At 43.7% G+C, this 19,944-nt stretch overlaps 1 protein-coding gene across 3 annotated transcripts in view; it reads right to left on the bottom strand.

Annotated features, from left to right (window-relative positions):
* Positions 1 to 7,452: 7,452 nt before the first annotated feature.
* CREB3L1 (cAMP responsive element binding protein 3 like 1) overlaps positions 7,453 to 19,944 on the bottom strand; it is a 46,904-nt gene continuing 34,412 nt past the window's right edge. For 2 of the 3 annotated variants that reach the window (XM_069968219.1, XM_069968221.1), the window contains exons 4-12: positions 18,886 to 18,961; positions 18,410 to 18,567; positions 18,138 to 18,287; positions 17,828 to 17,886; positions 17,596 to 17,664; positions 13,820 to 13,919; positions 12,347 to 12,473; positions 9,255 to 9,465; positions 7,453 to 8,138 (exon numbers count right to left, since the gene is read on the bottom strand). In XM_069968219.1, coding sequence (XP_069824320.1) covers positions 8,114 to 8,138; positions 9,255 to 9,465; positions 12,347 to 12,473; positions 13,820 to 13,919; positions 17,596 to 17,664; positions 17,828 to 17,886; positions 18,138 to 18,287; positions 18,410 to 18,567; positions 18,886 to 18,961 — 975 coding nt within the window. In that variant the 3' untranslated portion in view covers positions 7,453 to 8,113. The remainder of the gene's footprint in view (positions 8,139 to 9,254; positions 9,466 to 12,346; positions 12,474 to 13,819; positions 13,920 to 17,595; positions 17,665 to 17,827; positions 17,887 to 18,137; positions 18,288 to 18,409; positions 18,568 to 18,885; positions 18,962 to 19,944) is intronic. The other variant, XM_069968220.1, reaches the window with a different exon arrangement.

Below are 19,944 nucleotides of genomic sequence, written 5' to 3'. Positions count from 1 at the left end.
TTGTCCAGCGGAAAAAAAAATTCTTTCAAATCAACTGGTATCACAAAGTTAAATAGATTTGTAATGTACTTCTATTTAAAAATCTCAAGTCTTCCCATACTTATACACTGTTGTATGTCTTGCAGGAAATGTTGTTTGTTTACATTCAACAACAGTGCTCTCTACTGACATCTCTGGTGGAGTCAGGAACTGTCCTGAGCAGGAGAGATTTTCTATGGGGACTTGCTGCTGCTCTAGACAGTTCCTGACTCCGCCAGAGATGTCAGTAGAGAGCACTGTTTCTGAATGTAAACAAACAACACTTCCTGCAGGATATATAGTAGCTTATAAGTATGGAAAAACTTGAGATTTTTAAATAGAAGTAAATTACAAATCTATTTAACTTTCTGAAACCAGTTGATTGGAAAGAAAAAAAAATTTCCCTGGACAACCCCTTTAATTTAGTAGATCAGGGAGTCTTTAAATTCTCTCAAAAACCGTGACGTCTCGAATCAGTTGTAATTCCTATGGAGGGTCCAGCAGGGGGCGCATTATATATAGAAGTCAATGGTACTGTATTGTTTCTATGGATGTCTATGTAAAAAGTAATGTAATGTACAGTATGTTTTCTTGATTGATTACATCCCAATCACAAAACACCACCCTCAACCCCCGGCGCTGCATATTCTCTGTACTACTACTCCCATCATCTGCTCATAGTATTAACAGATGATGGGGGAGTAGTACCAGGGTTATCCTCATCAGCATCCCCATGTCCCCCTGATTGCATCAGTACCGATATCTATCTGTTATCCCTGTGTCATCTACACTGAGCGGATCACAGTGGTGCATCTTGAGGGGTCACAGAGATCCCAGTTGCCATCAAGACATGTATGCAAGGCCCTGAATACGCGAGACACCAGGGACGGATCTAGGGTCATTTCTGGTATATTATCCCGTTTTCATTCCGCCCGGCATGTACATGATGATGGATTACAGAAGTCAGGGGTATGAGCTATACTAAGTATTATCTCAGCTCTCCTGAGTTTCCACCTTAATAGGTCGCCACATCCCTCCACTCATCACTCGGTTACTACTGTTTCCTATAAGTAATCACCTCAGTTACAGAATTCACTTTGGGCTGACAAGTACAATAGTATAATAGATGGAAGGGGCACTACGGGGCTCGTATTCATCATAAGTGCGACATGGCGGCCATCATTAGGTCACGGGCACAGAATGTATCACGCTGTAAGTTAGAGGGAACTGCATCTATGCATTGTTTTTTTGGCTGATCAGCAGTCTGAGTCCTTCTGAGGTCGTCTTGTCCAGTATGTGATCTTTTACATGTGGCAGTATGTTTGGTCCCAGTGTCCCAGTATGTTCTTCTATTTTTCAGGTATTCCAGAGGAAAAAAAACCTTTCAAAACAACTGATGTCAGAAAGTTAAACAGATTTGTTCATTACATTTATTTTTATTTAAACCCAGTACTTAACAGCTGCTCTATGCCCTGCAGGAAGTGGTGTATTTTTTCCAGTCTGACACAGTGCTCTCTGCTGCCACCTCTGTCCATGATAGGAACTGTCCAGAGCAGCAGCAAATCCTGAATAGCGGGAGTACAGCACTGTACTCTGACCCAGTAAGTCTCCATTACCTTCCAAATCATAGCAGATCCACTTCAGGCTGGGGTTTGCATCAGGGGACAGGACTGTGGAGGTAATCTCTTCATAGCTGTAACCTCTCTCTCACCGGACAGAGAGTGCTGCTATACTGTGCCCACATCTGCCCTGCTCATTCCTTCCTGCTCCCTGCAGTCTCTGTCAGCCCTTGTGTTTCCTATCCTCTCCATTCCTGTTATAATGTACTTGCACTCACACTCCGCTATACACACTGCTGCTATAATGTGCCTGCACTTACACTCAGCTATACACACTGCTGTATAGAGAGTTTTCTGTCACTGTCCTCCTGCACAGCTCTATGATTCTCACTTCCTGATTGGTCCATGCTGAACACTGCCCCCCTTCCCCATTGCTGTCATGTGACCACACAGACCTCTGACAGCAGCCCTGCTTCTCTATTTTAGCCTGTCGTACTTTACTACTGAATTGTGGGGATCTGCAGTTTCATCCTGTGGCTATGTTCACACTGCGTATATGTCCGGCCGCATATTTTCGCGGCCGGACATATACGCAGTAAACTCCGGCCGGAGATTTACGCTACTTGCGGCCGGCTACGTACGGACCGCGAACTTACGCCCGAAGTCTACTTACGCTTCCTGAGCGCCCTACGTAGCGATCTGACAGCGGTCTTTTACTTGAAAAGCTTCGCCTAGCCCCGGACACCCCACAGAACCTTTTGGATCGGCACAAAAAGCTGCAAAAATGAAGAAATCACCACTACGTACGGCACCGCATGTTACGCTACGGGCGTAAGTTACAGCATTTTCGTCCGCAAACAATGGTCTGGTTAATTTTTTATGCCGCCGCGTACGATCCGGGCGTAAGTTCGTACGTAGTGTGAACTGTGCAGCCGTACTTCGTATACTTTCCATTATACGCAAACTACGTAAGTCCCTGGCCGCTTATTCACGGAACGCACTACGGCCGGAAACTTACGTAGTGTGAACATAGCCTGTATCTACAAACTGCTGCTGTTTTTCAGGTTTATGCTCTTACTATACATTATACTCCACATGGTGATTGCTATACTGGACAGTAAGTTATATTATCACATATCCAGCTGTTTCTAAATGTTTGTTTCATTAGTTTTACATGTTATTCAATAAAAAATTATTTTAAGGCGGTGGAACCAATTGTCTACATTTAACTGATTTCTTATGGGAAAATTTGCTTTGGTTTAAGAGTAGATTTGGATTGCAAGCACAGTCCCAGAAGGAATTATGCTCCTAATTCAAGGCACTGCTGTACTGTATATTGGTTCCCTCATGTTATACTTGGCCTGCAGTAATTCTAAACTGTCACAAGGTGGCGTCAGTTAATTTTATAAAACACTCCATAGGAAAACTCATAGAATAAATATGTTTAGGAAACCCTAATATTTCCTCCACACTTAAGCCACCCATTCTGTAACACGGCTGTGTATGTGAAGTTCACCCTTGCCAGTACTGCAGCACCGGCCAGATGAAAATCACTTCTTTGTAATTGGAATACGGGCACATGCGGGTGTGCCCGTGTTCCAATTAGCAATTGCAGGCAATGTAAAGTCTGTCCGGAACCGCACTTTGAATTGTCTGCACTGTCAATTTTGTGCGCCCGCTATTCAATGAATAGCGGTACAAAATTGACATGTCAGTTTTTTGTGCGGCTGCATGGAATCCAGGCCGGAGTTTATACAGTGTGTATACATTCCAGCTGGGATTCCATAGAGTTCAATGCAATCATCTGCTGTCATTAAATAACGGCTGTTGTTGCAAACCTACAACAATATATTAATGAAAATATACGTTGTGTGAACGTGGCCTTAGGCTATGTTCACACAACGTATATTTTTGTAAAACCATGGCTGTTGTATAACGGCTGTGATTTATACGAAAATCTAAGTTACATTACTGCCTATGGAATCTCGGCTGGAGTGTATACACATAGTACATGCTTTGGCCGGGATCCCTAGCGGTGCCGCAAACAACTGACATGTCACTTCACCCTGTCAGTTCACACAATAGAGTGAACGGCTCCAGGCGTGCGCTCTATTGTGTGCTGTGGGAAGTTCTGATGCGGGGGTGCATTGGAACTCTGCGGGCCGGAAGATCATCTTTTCATAGACTGGCCGGTCATAGAACGGCCGGTCTCTTACAATGTGTAAACGCGGCCTTAGGCTATGTTCACACTTTGTAAGAGACCGGCCGGGTCACGGAACGGCCGGTCTCTGCTAAGATCATCCCGGCCAGTACTTAAAGGGGTTGTCCGGCGATAAAAAATTATTCACAGAATAACACACATTACAAAGTTATACAACTTTGTAATGTATGTTATGTCTGTGAATGGCCCCCTTCCCCGTGTTTCCCCCACCCCACGCTAGACCCGGAAGTGTGGTGCATTATACTCACCGCATATCGTGTCGTCCACGGTCTCCGATCGTCAGCAGTGACGTCTTCTTCGGGAGCTTGGCGGATCTTCCCGAGTGCCGGCCACCCTCTGCAGCGTCATCCGAAGCTCAGCCGCGATTGGCTGAGCATAACTGTGCTCAGCCAATCGCGGCTGAGCGGCTGATGACGCGGCCACGTCATCAGCTGCTCAGCCGCGATTGGCTGAGCACAGTTATGCTCAGCCAATCGCGGCTGATCTTCGGATGACGCTGCAGAGGGCGGCCGGCACTCGGGAAGATCCGCTGGCCTCCCGAAGAAGACGTCACTGCTGACGATCGGAGACCGTGGTCGGCACGCGACAGGTAATGTATAGCGCACCAACACTTCCGGGTACACGGGTGGGGGTGGTGGGACACGGGGAAGGGGGCCATTCACAGACATAACATACATTACAAAGTTGTATAACTTTGTAATGTGTGTTATTCTGTGAATAATTTTTTATCGCCGGACAACCCCTTTAAGTATGATCTTTATGGCCGTAGCGTTCTGATCTTTTTTCTGCTACTTGTGTGTGGTTTCACAGGGATTATGCCATTTATATATGGTCACTCTGGGGCACATTTATCTAGCTCTATACTTAGGGCAAACCGGGAAAATTGCACAAACCCCCCTTTGTGCACAGACCCCCTTGCCCCTCTTACATACAAATTGTGTGACTTTTTGCCAGTTTGCGCTTTGTGTGCCATAAGGGGGCATGGCAAATTTATCAATATTTTCACCAAGTTAGCCAAATAAACAAGCTAAAAATCTACACCAGCTCCGAGCTGGCTTAGAATCTTTAACCTGCTGCGCAAAAAGCTTTGCTACGCTGAATGTAAGTGATTCTCTTGATAAATCCAGCGGCGGTAAAAAATAAGGGGGACATTTATTAAGTCCGACGGTTTTTACACCGGACTTAAAAATGTCCCCGCATCTCCGGCGCTTCGGAGATTTATGTAGAGGCGGACTGCCTCTACATAAATCCCGTGCGCTCCAGGGCGCACAGCCGAAAACCTACGCCAGCTGAGGACTGGAGTAGGTTTTCGGCGTATCTTTTGGCGGAACGGATGGTGAATCGCGCGGACTCTGAGTCCGCGCCCTCCGTTCCGCCCCCTTCACCCCCCCTCCCCACCCCCCGGTGTACCCGGCGGAGAGTGCCGATTTGCGAATATTTTATTCGCAAATCTGCCATTTGCAAATAAAATAATGCGCAAATCGGCACTTTCCGCTGAAAAACCCCTGTACGCCCGTTAATACATGTCCCCCTAAGTGTGTATGTTATTGTATGATATTATTTCAGCTATTTATGATGGTAATATTTGAGCACTATATGGTGGTAATATATAATCAATATATATTGGTATTATTGAACACTATATGGTGCTAATATAGAAGCACTATATATTGGTATTATTGAGCACTATATGGTGGTAATATAGAAGCACTATATATTAGTATTATTGAGCACTATATGGTGGTAATATAGAAGCACTATATACTGGTATTATTGGACACTATATGGTGGTAATATAGAAGCACTATATATTGGTATTATTGAGCACTATATGGTGGTAATATAGGAGCACTATATATTGGTATTATTGGACACTATATGGTGGTAATATAGAAGCACTATATATTGGTATTATTGGACACTATATGGTGGTAATATAGAAGCACTATATATTAGTATTATTGAGCACTATATGGTGGGAATATAGAAGCACTATATATTAGTATTATTGAGCACTATATGGTGGGAATATAGAAGCACTATATATTAGTATTATTGAGCACTATATGGTGGTAATATAGAAGCACTATATATTGGTATTATTAGACACTATATGGTGGTAATATAGAAGCACTATATATTGGTATTATTGAGCACTATATGGTGGTAATATAGAAGCACTATATATTGGTATTATTGAGCACTATATGGTGGTAATATTTGAGCACTGTAATGTTGTATTGTTTAAAAAGTTCATATTGGTGTTTGAGCACTGTATGTTGACTTTTGAGCACTGTTGATTTTATTTAAGCACTTTGTTGTGTTTGAACAGTATGTGAACGCTGTATGACGGTATTATGTGAGGATTGTATGGTGGGATTGAGCTGGAAATGCGTTACCAGTATATGCCTCACTTATCTTCATGAATTGCAGTTTTAAATGATGAATTAGAAGTGGAGTTTTACCCAAGCACTGGATGTATCCGATGTATCTGCGATCTGGTGAGCTCATTTTTTTTAGGCATTACTTGAGTCTTGCATATGGTTATTGCTGAGCATTATATTATTTACATACCACCCTGCCGTCCCCTGCCGCTGTGGTCCCTGAATCTGCCACCTGGTCCCTGTTTTGTAATCTGATATGCTAATGAGGTCCGTTGTGCACTGGAGGTCGGCCCAGCCCGAGCAATTCAAAGATATCTACCCCCCTATGCACCTCCATTTCTCATTTAGGCGCCTCCAGTCTCTCTCACAGCCCCGCACTGTATGGTGTCATCATTTAAGCACTTTAGGGGGGATTTATCAAACTAGTGTAAAGTAGAACTGGCTCAGTCGCCCCTAGCAACCAATCAGATTCCACTTTTTATTCCTCACAGATTTTTTTGGAAACTAAAAGGTGGAATCCGATTGGTTGCTAGGGGCAATTGAGGCAATTCTACTTTACACCACGTTTGATAAATCTCCCCCAATTTATGTTAATATAATATCGGCATTATTTGAGCACTGTATGACAGCAATATTGAGCTTTATATGAATTAATATTTTATGATATTAAGCAATGTACAGTATAATAATTTAGCAGTGTCTGGTGGTGGCTGCACTGTATAATATTGATATTGCCAATAGATGATACTGCACAGGGCACCATCCAAAGCATAAGGCTCATCATTACAGGTAGCGTTATATTTCTGCACATTTAATATAGTGGGACTGAGTTTCATTATTAATGCTGGAAGATGATTGTGTAGCAGTGGCAGTGTCCCTGGTAGAGTCTACACAAGAGACCTGGTAGTGCAGCCATACAAGTGCTGGGAAAGGCCGCCTCTCCTGCAGCCATTGAAGCGATGCCTGATCCTATTAGGTGAATGTGATCTGTCAGCGGCAGGAAGGATGATTAGGAATTACTGGAGTCACTGCTCACTGACTTTTCCATGTCTACAAACATCTGCAGCTGACTGGTTAACCCCTTACTGCTCAGCTAAACATCACCCTGACTGTCCACGCGCCACCTTCCATGTATAATGCAGCATCTGGGATTTCATCTCTCTTTTTGCATTATATCCCAGCATCCCCCCCCCCCCCAATCCTCTCTCCAGCCTCGACCTGTTTTTTTGCTCCCCCGCTCCCCTTTCAGTGACTCACACCGGAGACGTGCTGCTGATGCTATTGTTTTTTTTTTTATTATTTTGCTTGACTGAAGCAGGCAGAGAGCGGAGATGAGAAGAAGAAGCGTATAAATCTGTATCTGTGCGTACAAAGCTTGCGTTAACTAACAGATCTTCACCAGAGATCCGGGTGTGTTCTGTACAGGGACAGAGGGGCTTCGGAGGCAGCCAAGGAGAGGGGTCCAGGCTGGTGAGATTATGGGCAGAGCAGGTCATGGTTCTGTCGTCGACAGCTAAAAAGTCATTTCCTGTCAACAAATGGACGTCGTTGGTTGTCTTCTGTAAGAAGTGGTCTTGCTTTCCATAAAGTCTTATCTGGGAGAGAAGAGAATCGGGCTTCTTATAGTGCAAGACGGAAGATTGAGCATTCACATACTCCTTTGGTGTAGAGAAGAGGCGGCAGTCAGTCTCATTGCCTTGGGCACCGGATAGGCAGTTGTGTCAGCTCCATGTTGACAAAGTCTCTGCACACGTTACACTGACGCCATGGTGCTGCAGGCCGAAATCTGTCGGGGGGTTGAGATTCTGGTCTGGGATCAATGTAGCGTTATAGTCTCTGATTCCAGAAATCCCAGCATCTTTTTTTTGTTTGTTCCTGCTCCACCCACGTATAGTGCTCAGCTGTCGATCCCTCTCCCTTTACTGCCGACTCTACAAGAACTGAGAACCTCTGCCCCTGCAATCGAGAAAAAGGTCACAGTCAGCTGTGAATTTATCGCATAGGACACAATATCACACATTTACATGATGCCGCCCCGGGCACAGAGCAGCACCCACGCATTAGTTATGGAACTACAATTTCCACAAGGTGCTGGTAAAAATTTTTTGCTATTTTTGGATATTAGGAATAACAATTAGACAGGCCCCCCCCTCTATAATGTAAAGGTGTCCTAAGAGAATGTCAGATCTATGTCATGCTCAGAGCTATAGACATGGATAGATAAAACTAATGATGTCTGTCTCTTAGCTGATTACTATTTGCAAAGTTAAATGTTATAGAGGTTGTGCTGAGCTGCAGCATGCATGCCTCCTCTATCCTCCACCCCTACCTGCTTGATAGAATGGACATGTTGGATTTTAAATGCCTGACCTATTTGCCCTCAAAGACACAATCCACCATCAGGGATGTCTAGCAGTGTCTCCATTGAGTACACAAGACCATTTGACCTTAAAGGAGAAGTCCACCGAAAGTTTTTATTAAAGTATTGTATTGACCCCCAAAAGTTATACAAATCACCAATATAAACTTATTACGGGAAATGCTTATAAAGTGCTTTTTTCCCTACAATTACTACTGCATCTAGGCTTTACTTCCTGCATAACATGGTGATGTCACTTCCTGGATAAAATGGTGATGTCAGACCCAACTCCCAGAGCTGTGCGGGCTGTGGCTGCTGGAGAGGATGATGGCAGAGGGATGCTCAGTGTCCCTCCAGTGCCCTATGTCCCTCGAGGCCCCCTGCCATCATCCTCTCCAGCAGCCACAGCCCGCACAGCTCTGGGAGTCCGAGCGTGACGTCACCATTTTATCCAGGAAGTGACATCACCATGTTATCCAGGAAATGAAGCCTTGATGCAGTAGTAAGTGCAGGGAAAAAAGCAATTTATGTGCATTTCCCGTAATAAGTGTACATTAGTGATTTGTATAACTTTTGGGGGACAATACAATACTTTAATAAAATTTTTTGCCGTACTTCTTCTTTAAGTGCATCGGGAGAAATAGCTACTGAGTGTGTATGACACTAGGTTAGCGATAAACCAAGATTTGTTAGCGACTACCGTGACTACTCACCCCTCTTCCTGCCCTGTAAATTTTCCATGTGTCTGGTTCTTCCGGTCTGTCTGTCCAAGGTACTTGTCCCTTTCGTGAGCCGTGCTTTCGAAATAGTTGCTGAAAGATGCTGCGCCAGAGGTCCATTTTCTGTGCTCTCCCAAAGATGCGACGGGATCCTCTGCTGATATTCCAGCTCCTTCATCATAGGACAAGAGGCTTCGGGAGCGGACTGGAAAAAAAGGACATTGCAAAAATTAGTCTAATCTTACAATATGGAAATCACACGGCTATACCATAAAATATACTTAAAGGAGAAGTCCGGCCAAAAGACTGCATGCCGGCCGGGGACAAGAAGTACCGGGAGCGCTGTGCTCCCTGCGGGGTGGGGGAGGGCTGACGCGGCCGGCATGCAGTGCGGACTGGGAGGCGGTATGTGGGAGCAGGGAGCGACGGCCGGTGGCGGCGGTGAGCGGCGGCAGTTAGAAATTGGAAACTGGGAGAAGGAGGAGCGGCGGAGGGGGCATGATGAAGCCCTTGTGATGAGCAGCTGTTCTGCGGCGGCGTAATGGGGATAGCACAAGTACTACTCCCCCATCCTCTGCTCATCTATGAGCAGAGGATGGGAGGAGTAGTACTGTGTATATGTGCCCAGCACCGAGCAGGGAGGGAGGAGGTAGGTAGATGCACTGGGACCTCTCTCCCTCCCTGCTCGGTGCCCTCCAAATGTATTCATTGAATACATTTATGGGATACTTTGGGGAGCAAGGACACTTGCTCCCCAAAGTAGTCCATAATGTATTCAATCAAAACGTACTGTACATAACATTTTTACATACATATCCATTGATTCAATAGAGTGTCCAGCAAGGGCGCACTATATATAGAAGTCAATGGTACTCATTGACTTCTATATATAGTGCGCCCCCTGCTGGACCCTTCGTCGTGACATCACGGTTTCTGAAAGAATTCTAACAGTCCATGATCTAATAATTTAAGGCTAATAGCAGTAAATGTGCATTTCCCATAATTAATGTACATTAGAAATTTGTCTAACTTTCCATAAGTAATAACATATTAAAAATACTTTTGGCGGGACTTCTCCTTTAAAGGAGTTAAAGCACTCTACATGCTGGACAACCCCTTTTACAAAATGGCATCCAAAGATTCCTTATTCCTTATGGTGCTGACAATTTCTCATAGATTATTTCATACAAAACAGATATGTTTGCGCCATTGCTTTCATGCAGTCGAGGTGGCCTATAAATTAGATGGCCGCTTCTATAGGGGGCATCAATGTCAAACTTGAGATATTTATATGGCCTGAGTGCAGATCAGAAGTTTCAGGGATTTTTCCCAGAAGATAGTGTTTGCATGTGGACAGCACCTGTAGTGAAGAGCCATTTCAGTCACATTTGGGAATTTTGCAACCCTTTTATATCCATAGTCATATATATTAGAATTGGCATGTGAAACCTTCAGCTCTGACAGCTCCTCTGTCTCTGTTCTGTGCCAGTCTGCGCCCTCCTGCATCTTTTCCTCTGTGTGTATCTTCTATGTATTGATACGCTTCAATTGGTTGTCTGCACAGGTTGCAGGAGTCCTCAGCTATCGTACCAGATTAGTAGCAAGTGTGCAGGAGTAATGAAAGGGCCCTTTTACACAGAAAGATTAGAAGCCAAACAGAGATCAGGTCATAAAGGAAAGCCTGAGATTTCAACTCTTTTCAAATCCAGTCCTGGCTTTGTCTTCAAATCTTTGGCAGATAATCTGTCAGATAATCTTTCTGTGTAAAAGGGCCCTTAGTTATAAGGTTAGTAATAAGATTCTGAATACCATTAGCGCTCTGGAGGGTGGTGTCAATAGTTTCCTACTAGAAGGCTGTGAACACTTTAAAGTGGTTCTCCCCTTTGAACAATCCATTTATGATAGAAGGGACCCCCAACAAGCTGATGATAGAGTTTACTGTAGGTGAAACCCCGAATATCAGCTGGCAACAAGTGTTTAGCTTCTCTGCAGTGCCTCCGCAGGGGAAATGAAGCATTACACAGTGCATTAGCCTTGCACTGGGTACTGGGTCCTCCAGAGAGGGACATGCTCTTTACAGCCTCCCTCTGCTCTGGCTAGTAGGTAAAAGCCCCCTCCTTCCCTATGAACCCTTGTAAGGAGGCATGCCCACATGTGTCCATTGCATGACCAGGACAGCTTGATAATCCAAAGTACATTTACAGAAAGTAAATGTAATATCTTTTTTATTTTGCCGAAACTGGAATCCCCCTTTAGGTGTCACTGCTGGATGTCTGTTCTCCAGGGACTGACAGGGGGAGAAGAGGTTTCATCATTTGTCTGACTTAATAAGTGGAATGGATCATCATTTCATTAGCATGCTTTTCAACTCAATTCAACTATCTAGCGTGATACTGCAAGCTCTGACACGGTTACATTAGGAAAGTCAAGAAAAGTCGAAAGAATTTAATAATTAAGGAGGCCCTAAAGCTTTAGCCGATTTGCTGTGCAGCTGAACAATCTACTGTCCCCTGTTTACAGCTATTCCTAAACTGGAGGGGTGGGAAGATTTAAAGGGGTTGTCCAGTTTTAGAAAAACAGGTCTGCTTTCTTTTTAAAACAGCATCTCTCCTGTTTGGGTGTGCGGTTTTGCAGCTCAGTTCCTTTGAAGTGAATGGAGCTGAACTGTAATACCGCACACATCCTGAGGACAGGGGTGGTGCTGTTTATGCAAAGAGTTAACTATAGACAGCATATACAGCTAATTTACCCCTATAGCAAATTTTAGTAGAGAGGGGGGCCCTGTTAAGAATCCTTATGCCTTGGCCAGAGTGAAGAGTGGTTACAAAAAGTTCCTGTCCTGTCCTGCTTTATACACACAACCCATTGATGTAAATGGTCACTGTGCAATACTTTACTTTCCCCATGGAGGCGCTAAAGTGTGACTTAGCACATTCAGGTTTTCCAACAGATTTGATCTCTGGTGGTCCTAGCTGAGGGGACACCTTGTAATTAGTTTATCATTAAGGGATCCTTCTAAAAAGTTGGGAAAGTGGAGAACCCCTTTAAGAATAAATGATGTAAAAGATTGTTTCTCAGTGTCTTACTCTGGCTGAGGGTATACAGGTCAGGTGCCAAAAGAGGGGCTGATTTCACTGTCTGAGCCCCCGAAGAGAACTCTGGGAAGGATGGAATCATGGAACCAAAGGCAAGAATAAAACACAGTACGACAACCTGCAGAGAGGAAAGAGATGTCAGAGAGACAGCGTGCAAACAGGAACCTTGTTATAGTATGTTAGTTTAGAGGTGACAACTCTGTTAATCATTATGTGTTATATACACCCACAGCAAAGGCTCAGAGATACAGATAAAGGTAAAGGACAGCTCCATTAATACACATGCATACAGAAGCACCTGCAGCTACAGAGGTAGATTCTCATATGGCTGCACATAATTATTCTTGCCTCTAGGGGGCAGCAGCTGAGAAAGCTCACCCACAGTTAAAAGACAAAGGAAAATATATAAAGGAAGCATTAATAAACAGAAAAGCCACATGGTTATCAAGTAAAATATTAACATCCTGGCTTCATGCAGCCACCACTAGGGGGAGCTAACTGAATATAAATTTGTATAGCTAGTACTGAACTCAAGGCAATCTGTTAATATCATTTTGCAATGCTCTTCTTCTACTGGAGGCTGAAAGTAAGTGTTATAAATGAAGAATCAGTTCAGTACGGGGCCCCTGTAACAAGGGGGCCAAGATATGTAGTCTGCTTGTAAGGGTGGTATGCTATTGCACTTAACAAAGGAATTTTCACTGTACTATTAATTTTAATATCAACTGTACATCATTGTTCCACAAACAGTCATTGTCATCAATAATCATAGTTGTCAGGAGCTGGGTTTATTGTTCACTTATCATGGCAGCATTTGGGCAGTTTTAGGGAACATTGTGAGTTTAGCATAGAGAAAAAGGTATAGTAAGAATTGTATAAGCCATAGAGATAGGTCAGCCATAGACTCAGATTTGCGGTACTGTGATAATCAGTGTACAATGGAGTAAAGCACAGTGTCCCATTTCCCCTGAAGCAACCGAACCTGCAGTGAAACATGTCTGGGAGGAGTCTTTTGCTGCTAATTTTAATAACTGTTCTGCCTTTTAGATGAACCCCCTGTGTATAAAGGCTACTGGCCACTGTTGTGCACCATCACTGTTCCGGAATACAAAGGACGATGTGACATCACGTTACACTGTGCACGGCAGCCTATCATTGGCCTCGGCAGTAACACGCATATTTATTATTACATGTGACTTCTGAAGCCAGTGATTGGCTGAAAGTTCATTATTGTCATAATATGTCATAATTTCATTAAGCTGTTTTCAGAATCCCAGTGACCTCTGGTCTCCATGTCTGGGTTAGATGGGGTCAGTTATGGCATATCTAGGTGTTTGAGCTGGAAAAAACCCTTTAAGGAGTCTTTAGCTTAAGACAAGGACTGTATTTCCACAAGTAACAGGATATCTCTAAAATCCCAAGACGATAAACTACTGTACTGTCCCATCCTCCCATAGGACCTACCATAAGACAGGTTCCAGTCTGGGTTGCCGCCAGTTTGCAGGGTCTCGGCACTTTTCCTGTTACTAAAGCCTGGAGCTTCTGTAACTGCTGCAGCAGAGACCTGTGGAGGAGAATATCAGAAGTGAGATTGTATACTGTAGCACATAAGCCCCTCACTCAGCTTTCCCAGACTCCTGAATGAGAAAAGTGGGCAACTATTATTTAGGCTAAGGCCGCACTGCAACTTTGGTTATGTGACAAGAACGCGACGGTACGCGGCAATATCACATCTATGTGGTCATAATATTTACATGGAATTTCCTGTTTCATAACCTATTCCACGGGAGGATTATCGTTTGCATAATCGTTAACGATAAACGTTGTTCTTACGGTCGTCTTGTTGTCGCTATTGCGTTCGTCACTACTGCGAATGAACAAACGACATCTTATTCAATGCGAACTATTTGCGAAAGAGCAACGATAAAAATAGGTCCAGGGCTTATTAAACGATCAACGATTTCTCGTTCGGTCGTTAATCGTTAACTGTTATTCAAACGAACGATTATCGTTTAGATTCGAACAATTTAACGATAATCTGAATGATAATCTTCCCGTGGAATAGGGCCCTAAATCTCTTTGTAGCCCTGGCTCTTCCATTCTTTTGTTTAGTGGCGGTGCCTTTAACCTCAGCACCCGCTATAGTTATATCCTGGACTAGCTGCAGTTGGAGAAGGGTGTTTGGTGTGTGTCTCCGCAACCACTGCTGCTTAGCAGATAGTTAGGCCTGGCTCGACCAGGGCAACAACCGAGAAGGCTAGTCTGCTTAGGGTCATTCACACTAAATCCTCTCGGCATGGTCTGAAGTATATGATATGATATAGTATGTGATCCACTTCAAAGAAGATGGATTTTCTACTTGACAAGCCAAAATGGAGAAGAAAGTAACAACTAATGAACTCCTAGTTGGTATCTGCCAGGGCCTGTGCTACGTGACTTCCACATCACAAACCTCTCCATCCTGCACCCTACTATAGGGCATTGTGGAACACAAAACTGTGTATTCCAAGATGTCTTCTACAGAGGGTACCAGGCCCTTACAGCAGAATAGTTATCTGGAAGTCTAAGAGGAGTGTATTCATTCATATCCACACCTAGAAAATCCAAACTTCTATTCAAGCTACGAAGGGGATTACCACTTTTTCTCGTATACCCAGATACTACCTACACAGGCCTGACCCAAGGGCAGAGACTTTTTCATAAGTGCAGGTTTCTACTGACAAAGGTTGCTGTGGCCACAAGGAAGGTGCCCTGGGTCCAGCCATTACCCTTCAGTTTCTGTGACACTTAGGGTATGTTCACAGTACGGAATCAGCGTGGAGTTCATGCTGTGGACTCCACAAGTTCCACCTGTCCCATTGATTTAATAGGATGTCTCACAAGCACTCCGCCAATTGACATGTCAATTCTTTAGCCGGATGGAGGAGTTTGCATAAAACATCCTTTTGAATCAATGGGACAGGTGGAACTCCACGCGGAGTCCGTGGCGCAAACTCTGCTCGAAATTTTGTGCTGATTCCATAATGTGAACGGACCCTAACAATCCTTGCCTGGAGAACTACCAGCTGGGCCACCTTAAAAACCCCCCATGGTTATGGCACACTCTCAGCGCCTTAATAATTTGTAAGACTTGTTATTTAGGATGCAGCTACAAAACAGGAGTAATGGTAATGTAGTTATGGTGTTACACAGTAACTGACCCAGCTTTCCCAGAAACATGTAATTGCATATTGCCAACAGTAGATGGCACTACATCTCTTCAAATACAAAACTTCTCCAGCTTGCCCAGTTTGTCAGCGCTTGGAGACAAAGCCTGGTTATATATCTTCCAGCATGACCCAATACATCCAGTAAACATTTGTCTGCTATTTTTTCCTTTTCTAAACTTCAGTCATGTTTGTCCTGGTTAAAAATAAGGCACTTTTTATGTCAATGACGTTGAAGCTCAATAAAATAATACAGCTTGGGTTATTGCATCTGAAAATAAATCACAGAGGAGCAGATGACTGCTTCCTGGAGCCAGCGGGGCATGCTGGGGAGTATTTTAAGACTATTATTGTTTGGGGATACTGATTCTCCAGCGTCTCATAGATGTCTCACGACATAACTCGATAGTATGGTCAATTGGGATATATATATATATATATATATATATATATATATATACATATATATCCCCATGGGCACATTTGCACGACCACAACTATTACATCACCAATAGATATTTGGAAGGGAATCTCCCCTGCAGCACCACCCCTGGGGAAAAGATGCATTACATGGTGCTATAGAAATGAATGGGCTGCCTAAGTAATGAAAGCCACTGTGCCCCCCACCCTGTGACTGGATAGCAGTTCATGTGTTCCCCTGAGGTCTTTTTGGCACAGCACCAGAATGCTGCTCTCACTTGTCAGGTCCTGGGGATGGTTTTTAAGGCTCCAGGGGCCTCACAGGCTTTAATATAGGGTCTGTCTGGGACCCAAAATATTCCTGCCATCTCATTTGGGGTCAGAATTAATTTTGAGGTTTGATCTTGAGGGTTACTTTATACCATCATGGCGGTGTTATCTAGTCATTGTATGGCAGTGCTATCCTATCCCTGCTCATATGGTGGTGTTATCCAGTCACTGTCTGTATGATCTAGTTGTGGTAGGATGGGTCTATCCAGTCACTGTATGTATGGCGGTGTTATCCAGTCACTGTATGTATGGTGGTGTTATCCAGCCACTGTCTGTATGATCTAGTTGTGGTAGGATGGTGCTATCCAGTCACTGTATGTGGTGTTATCCAGTTATAGTATTGTGGTATTATTCAGTCACTGTATGGCGGTGTTATCCAGGCACTGTATGGTGGTGTTATCCAGTCATTGTATGGTGGTGCTATCCAGTCATTGTATGGTGGTGCTATCCAGTCCCTGCACGTATGGTGGTGTTATCCAGTCGCTGTCTGTATGGTCTAGTTGTGGTAGGCTGGTGCTATCCAGTCACTGTAAGTACGGGTGTGTTATCCAGTCACTTTATAGCCGTTTTATCCAGTCACTGTTTGTATGGGGGTGCTATCCAGTCCCTGTATGTATGACGGTGTTATCTATTCCCTGTATATATGGTCTAGTTGTGGTATGGCGGTGTTATCCTGTCCCTGCATGTATGGTGATGTTATCCAGTCACTGTATGTATGGTCTAGTTGTGGTAGGGTGGTGATATATAGTCACTGTATATGGTGTTATCCAGGTATAGTATTGTGGTATTATTCAGTCACTGTATGGCGGTGCTATCTAGTCACTGTATGTGGTGTTATCCAGTTATAGTATTGTGGTATTGTTCAGTCACTGTATGGCGGTGTTATCCAGTCACTGTATATGGTGTTATCCAGTTATAGTATTGTGGTATTTTGCAGACACTCTATGGCAGTAAGATTTAGTGTGTTTGTAATAATTTGGGGCCAGGACTATGTACATAGATTCTAGTATGCACAATGGCCATTGCATATCGTAATGGAGCACAAAACTCTTGGGAAATCCAGTCCACACATATACATGTGCCGAAACCGATCCTTTTTACAGCAATCACAATTGGTGATAAATTACAGTTTTATTGTTGATCTCCATTGTTAACATTGACCGATTATCATTAGAACTGCTTAGAAACAATTGAATGATGGCAATCACTGGCTGTGCCTTCAATGCTTAGAGCCTAGGGCACCGTGAGCTTAGATATGCCATTGCCTGGATATATATATCTCACCTGTTGGCGTTCTCCAGAGTCTCCACCTTTTTCCACAGCTCACTATTCTGTGATGTAAATGATTCCACCCTGCAAGACAGCGACGCAGATATAATACACAACAGACATTCAGGGAGGAGGGTTACACTGATAGATAACACAATAACAATGTGACTAGGACACATGGCGACATACAGGACGCCATATCCCTGTACTGTGCTGGAGCGAGGGATGTACACATTTCATAACTCACTTCTTTTCTAAGCACTCCACATATTCCTTTTTCTTCCGTCGACTCTCCTGAGCTGAGATCTATATGGAAAAAAAATGAAGTATATAGTGACAATGTAGACAACGTCGGACAAGACTGCTGTCGGCTGTATAAAGTGTAGGGCCACCTTAAGATACTACAGTACATAGGTGATGGCCATCACATTGTCCCCTGCAACCATGCAGATAGGCTAGTGACTTGGCTGATGCCTTGCTTCCTGTACTCCTATACTTAGTGCTAAACACAGACAGACGGACTATGGTCCAGAGAGATTGGAGTGTCCCATTCTCACCTTGTTCTTAATCTTTCGGCGCACTCTCTTCAAGGCTTTCTCTTCTGTTTTAGTAAGGGGAAGCTTGGTAGGAATTGGATACCCCTCTGCTACTAGTGTTCGTCTTTCCTCTTCTGTCAGCATGAGGGGTCCTGATGTGCCTTGGAGTTTCTAAATGGCAAAAAAAAAAAAAAAAAAAAACAAATTAAATAACTTAATGTAGTAGCTTCTAGAATCTGATGACAATACCTTATAGTAACCTAACAGGAAATATCAAAATACATTGTGCTTACATGAGGAGCGGTGAGCAGTGGCGATGAGGAGATAGCATGAGATGACCGCGCTGCTGGACGGGCTGGACTTGGGGGCGGTAGAGAGCGAGGACTTTGAGATCCATCACTATCACTGCTATGACTACTGGGTGGAGTAAGGGGCATGACCCCTAAAACATCTAGAGTAGGAGAGAGGTTAAGAATTATAGAACATTGGAACCAAAGTCCTGCAGTCTATATGAAAACTTTCAGCCCCAAGATCCACATATTTTTGTCCCTTTTACATCAATGGCTATAGTTACTATTACACTACATTAACCTGTCAATGCAGACTGCCAGGCAACAGGTTGGAGATTACTGAGTACCAAATCAAATGGTGGAACACTCTAAAGAGGGCCCCCCATGCTATCTATGAATGCCCACCCTTTTAATCACTGTAAAGCTCCCCCCTCTGTGACCCACTCCAATATGCAATATGTCCGAATATCATCATTTACCTGGTGTTCCATTTAGCAAGTGGTTTGGTATTCCTGGCTCTACTTTTATATGAGATATAGAATTTCGGGAGATGTTCTGTAAAATAGAAAATGTCAGCATTAGTGTTAATCTGAACACAGTTCTTTGATTCTTCAGAATACAGTCTCCCTACCACAACAAGGTCTCCACTTAGGTCTCATAGACCGGAATCTGTTATCTCTTTCATGCTGGCCAAACCATGAGTTCTCGGAGACTTCTCCCCAACCCAATAGCCTTGATTGATAGAAAGCTGCCCATGATTATGGTTCAGGCAACATGATGACAGATTCCCTATCCTCTAATAAAATTCTAGGTTAAAGGTCTCCACCCTGGACTCTCCAGTGATTGCAGAACTACAACCCCCACCTTGGTTGGTTGTTAGTAGAGATGAGTGAACCTGGAGCATGCTCGAGTCAATCCGAACCCGAACTTTCGGCATTTGATTAGCGGTGGCTGCTGAAGTTGGATAAAGCCCTAAGGCTATGTGGAAATCATGGATATAGTCATTGGCTGTATCCATGTTTTCCAGACAACCTTACAGCTTTATCCAACTTCAGCAGCCCCAGGTAATCAAATACTGAACGTTTGGGTTTGGATCGACTCGAACCCGGTTCGCTCATCTCTAGTTGTTAGAGAACAGTTTGGTCACCAAAGTCTGAAGACTATTGACCTAGATGTTCGGTAAATAGCAATCGTTTTCAGGAGAAAGCAGTCATGTTTTTCTAAATCTGGTGTATTTTTTTTTTTAGACCAAAGTTGGTCATGGTAACCAGATACCATATCATTGAATATTCATACTCAATCTTTTGTAAGACAGGAGAGGGAAGGAGCCCTTAGATGACTTCTCTTCATCCTGATTTGGAGTTAACTGGTGGGCCTTGTTCATGAATAAGGGGTTATAACCAACTTGAACGTATACCTCAACTTCTAATGTACCATGAGAGCTCTAGAGATTATCATTACACTACTACTACTATGGTACGACTGTAGTGTCCCGTACAGGTGGTCCACTAAGTTTTATTTTACCTGTACTGTGTCAG

This window comes from Dendropsophus ebraccatus, chromosome 4, assembly GCF_027789765.1.
Source record: "Dendropsophus ebraccatus isolate aDenEbr1 chromosome 4, aDenEbr1.pat, whole genome shotgun sequence".
NCBI classification, from domain to species: Eukaryota; Metazoa; Chordata; class Amphibia; order Anura; family Hylidae; genus Dendropsophus; species Dendropsophus ebraccatus.
Note: the sequence above shows the minus strand (reverse complement) of the source record. Positions and strands in the feature narration are given on the sequence as shown.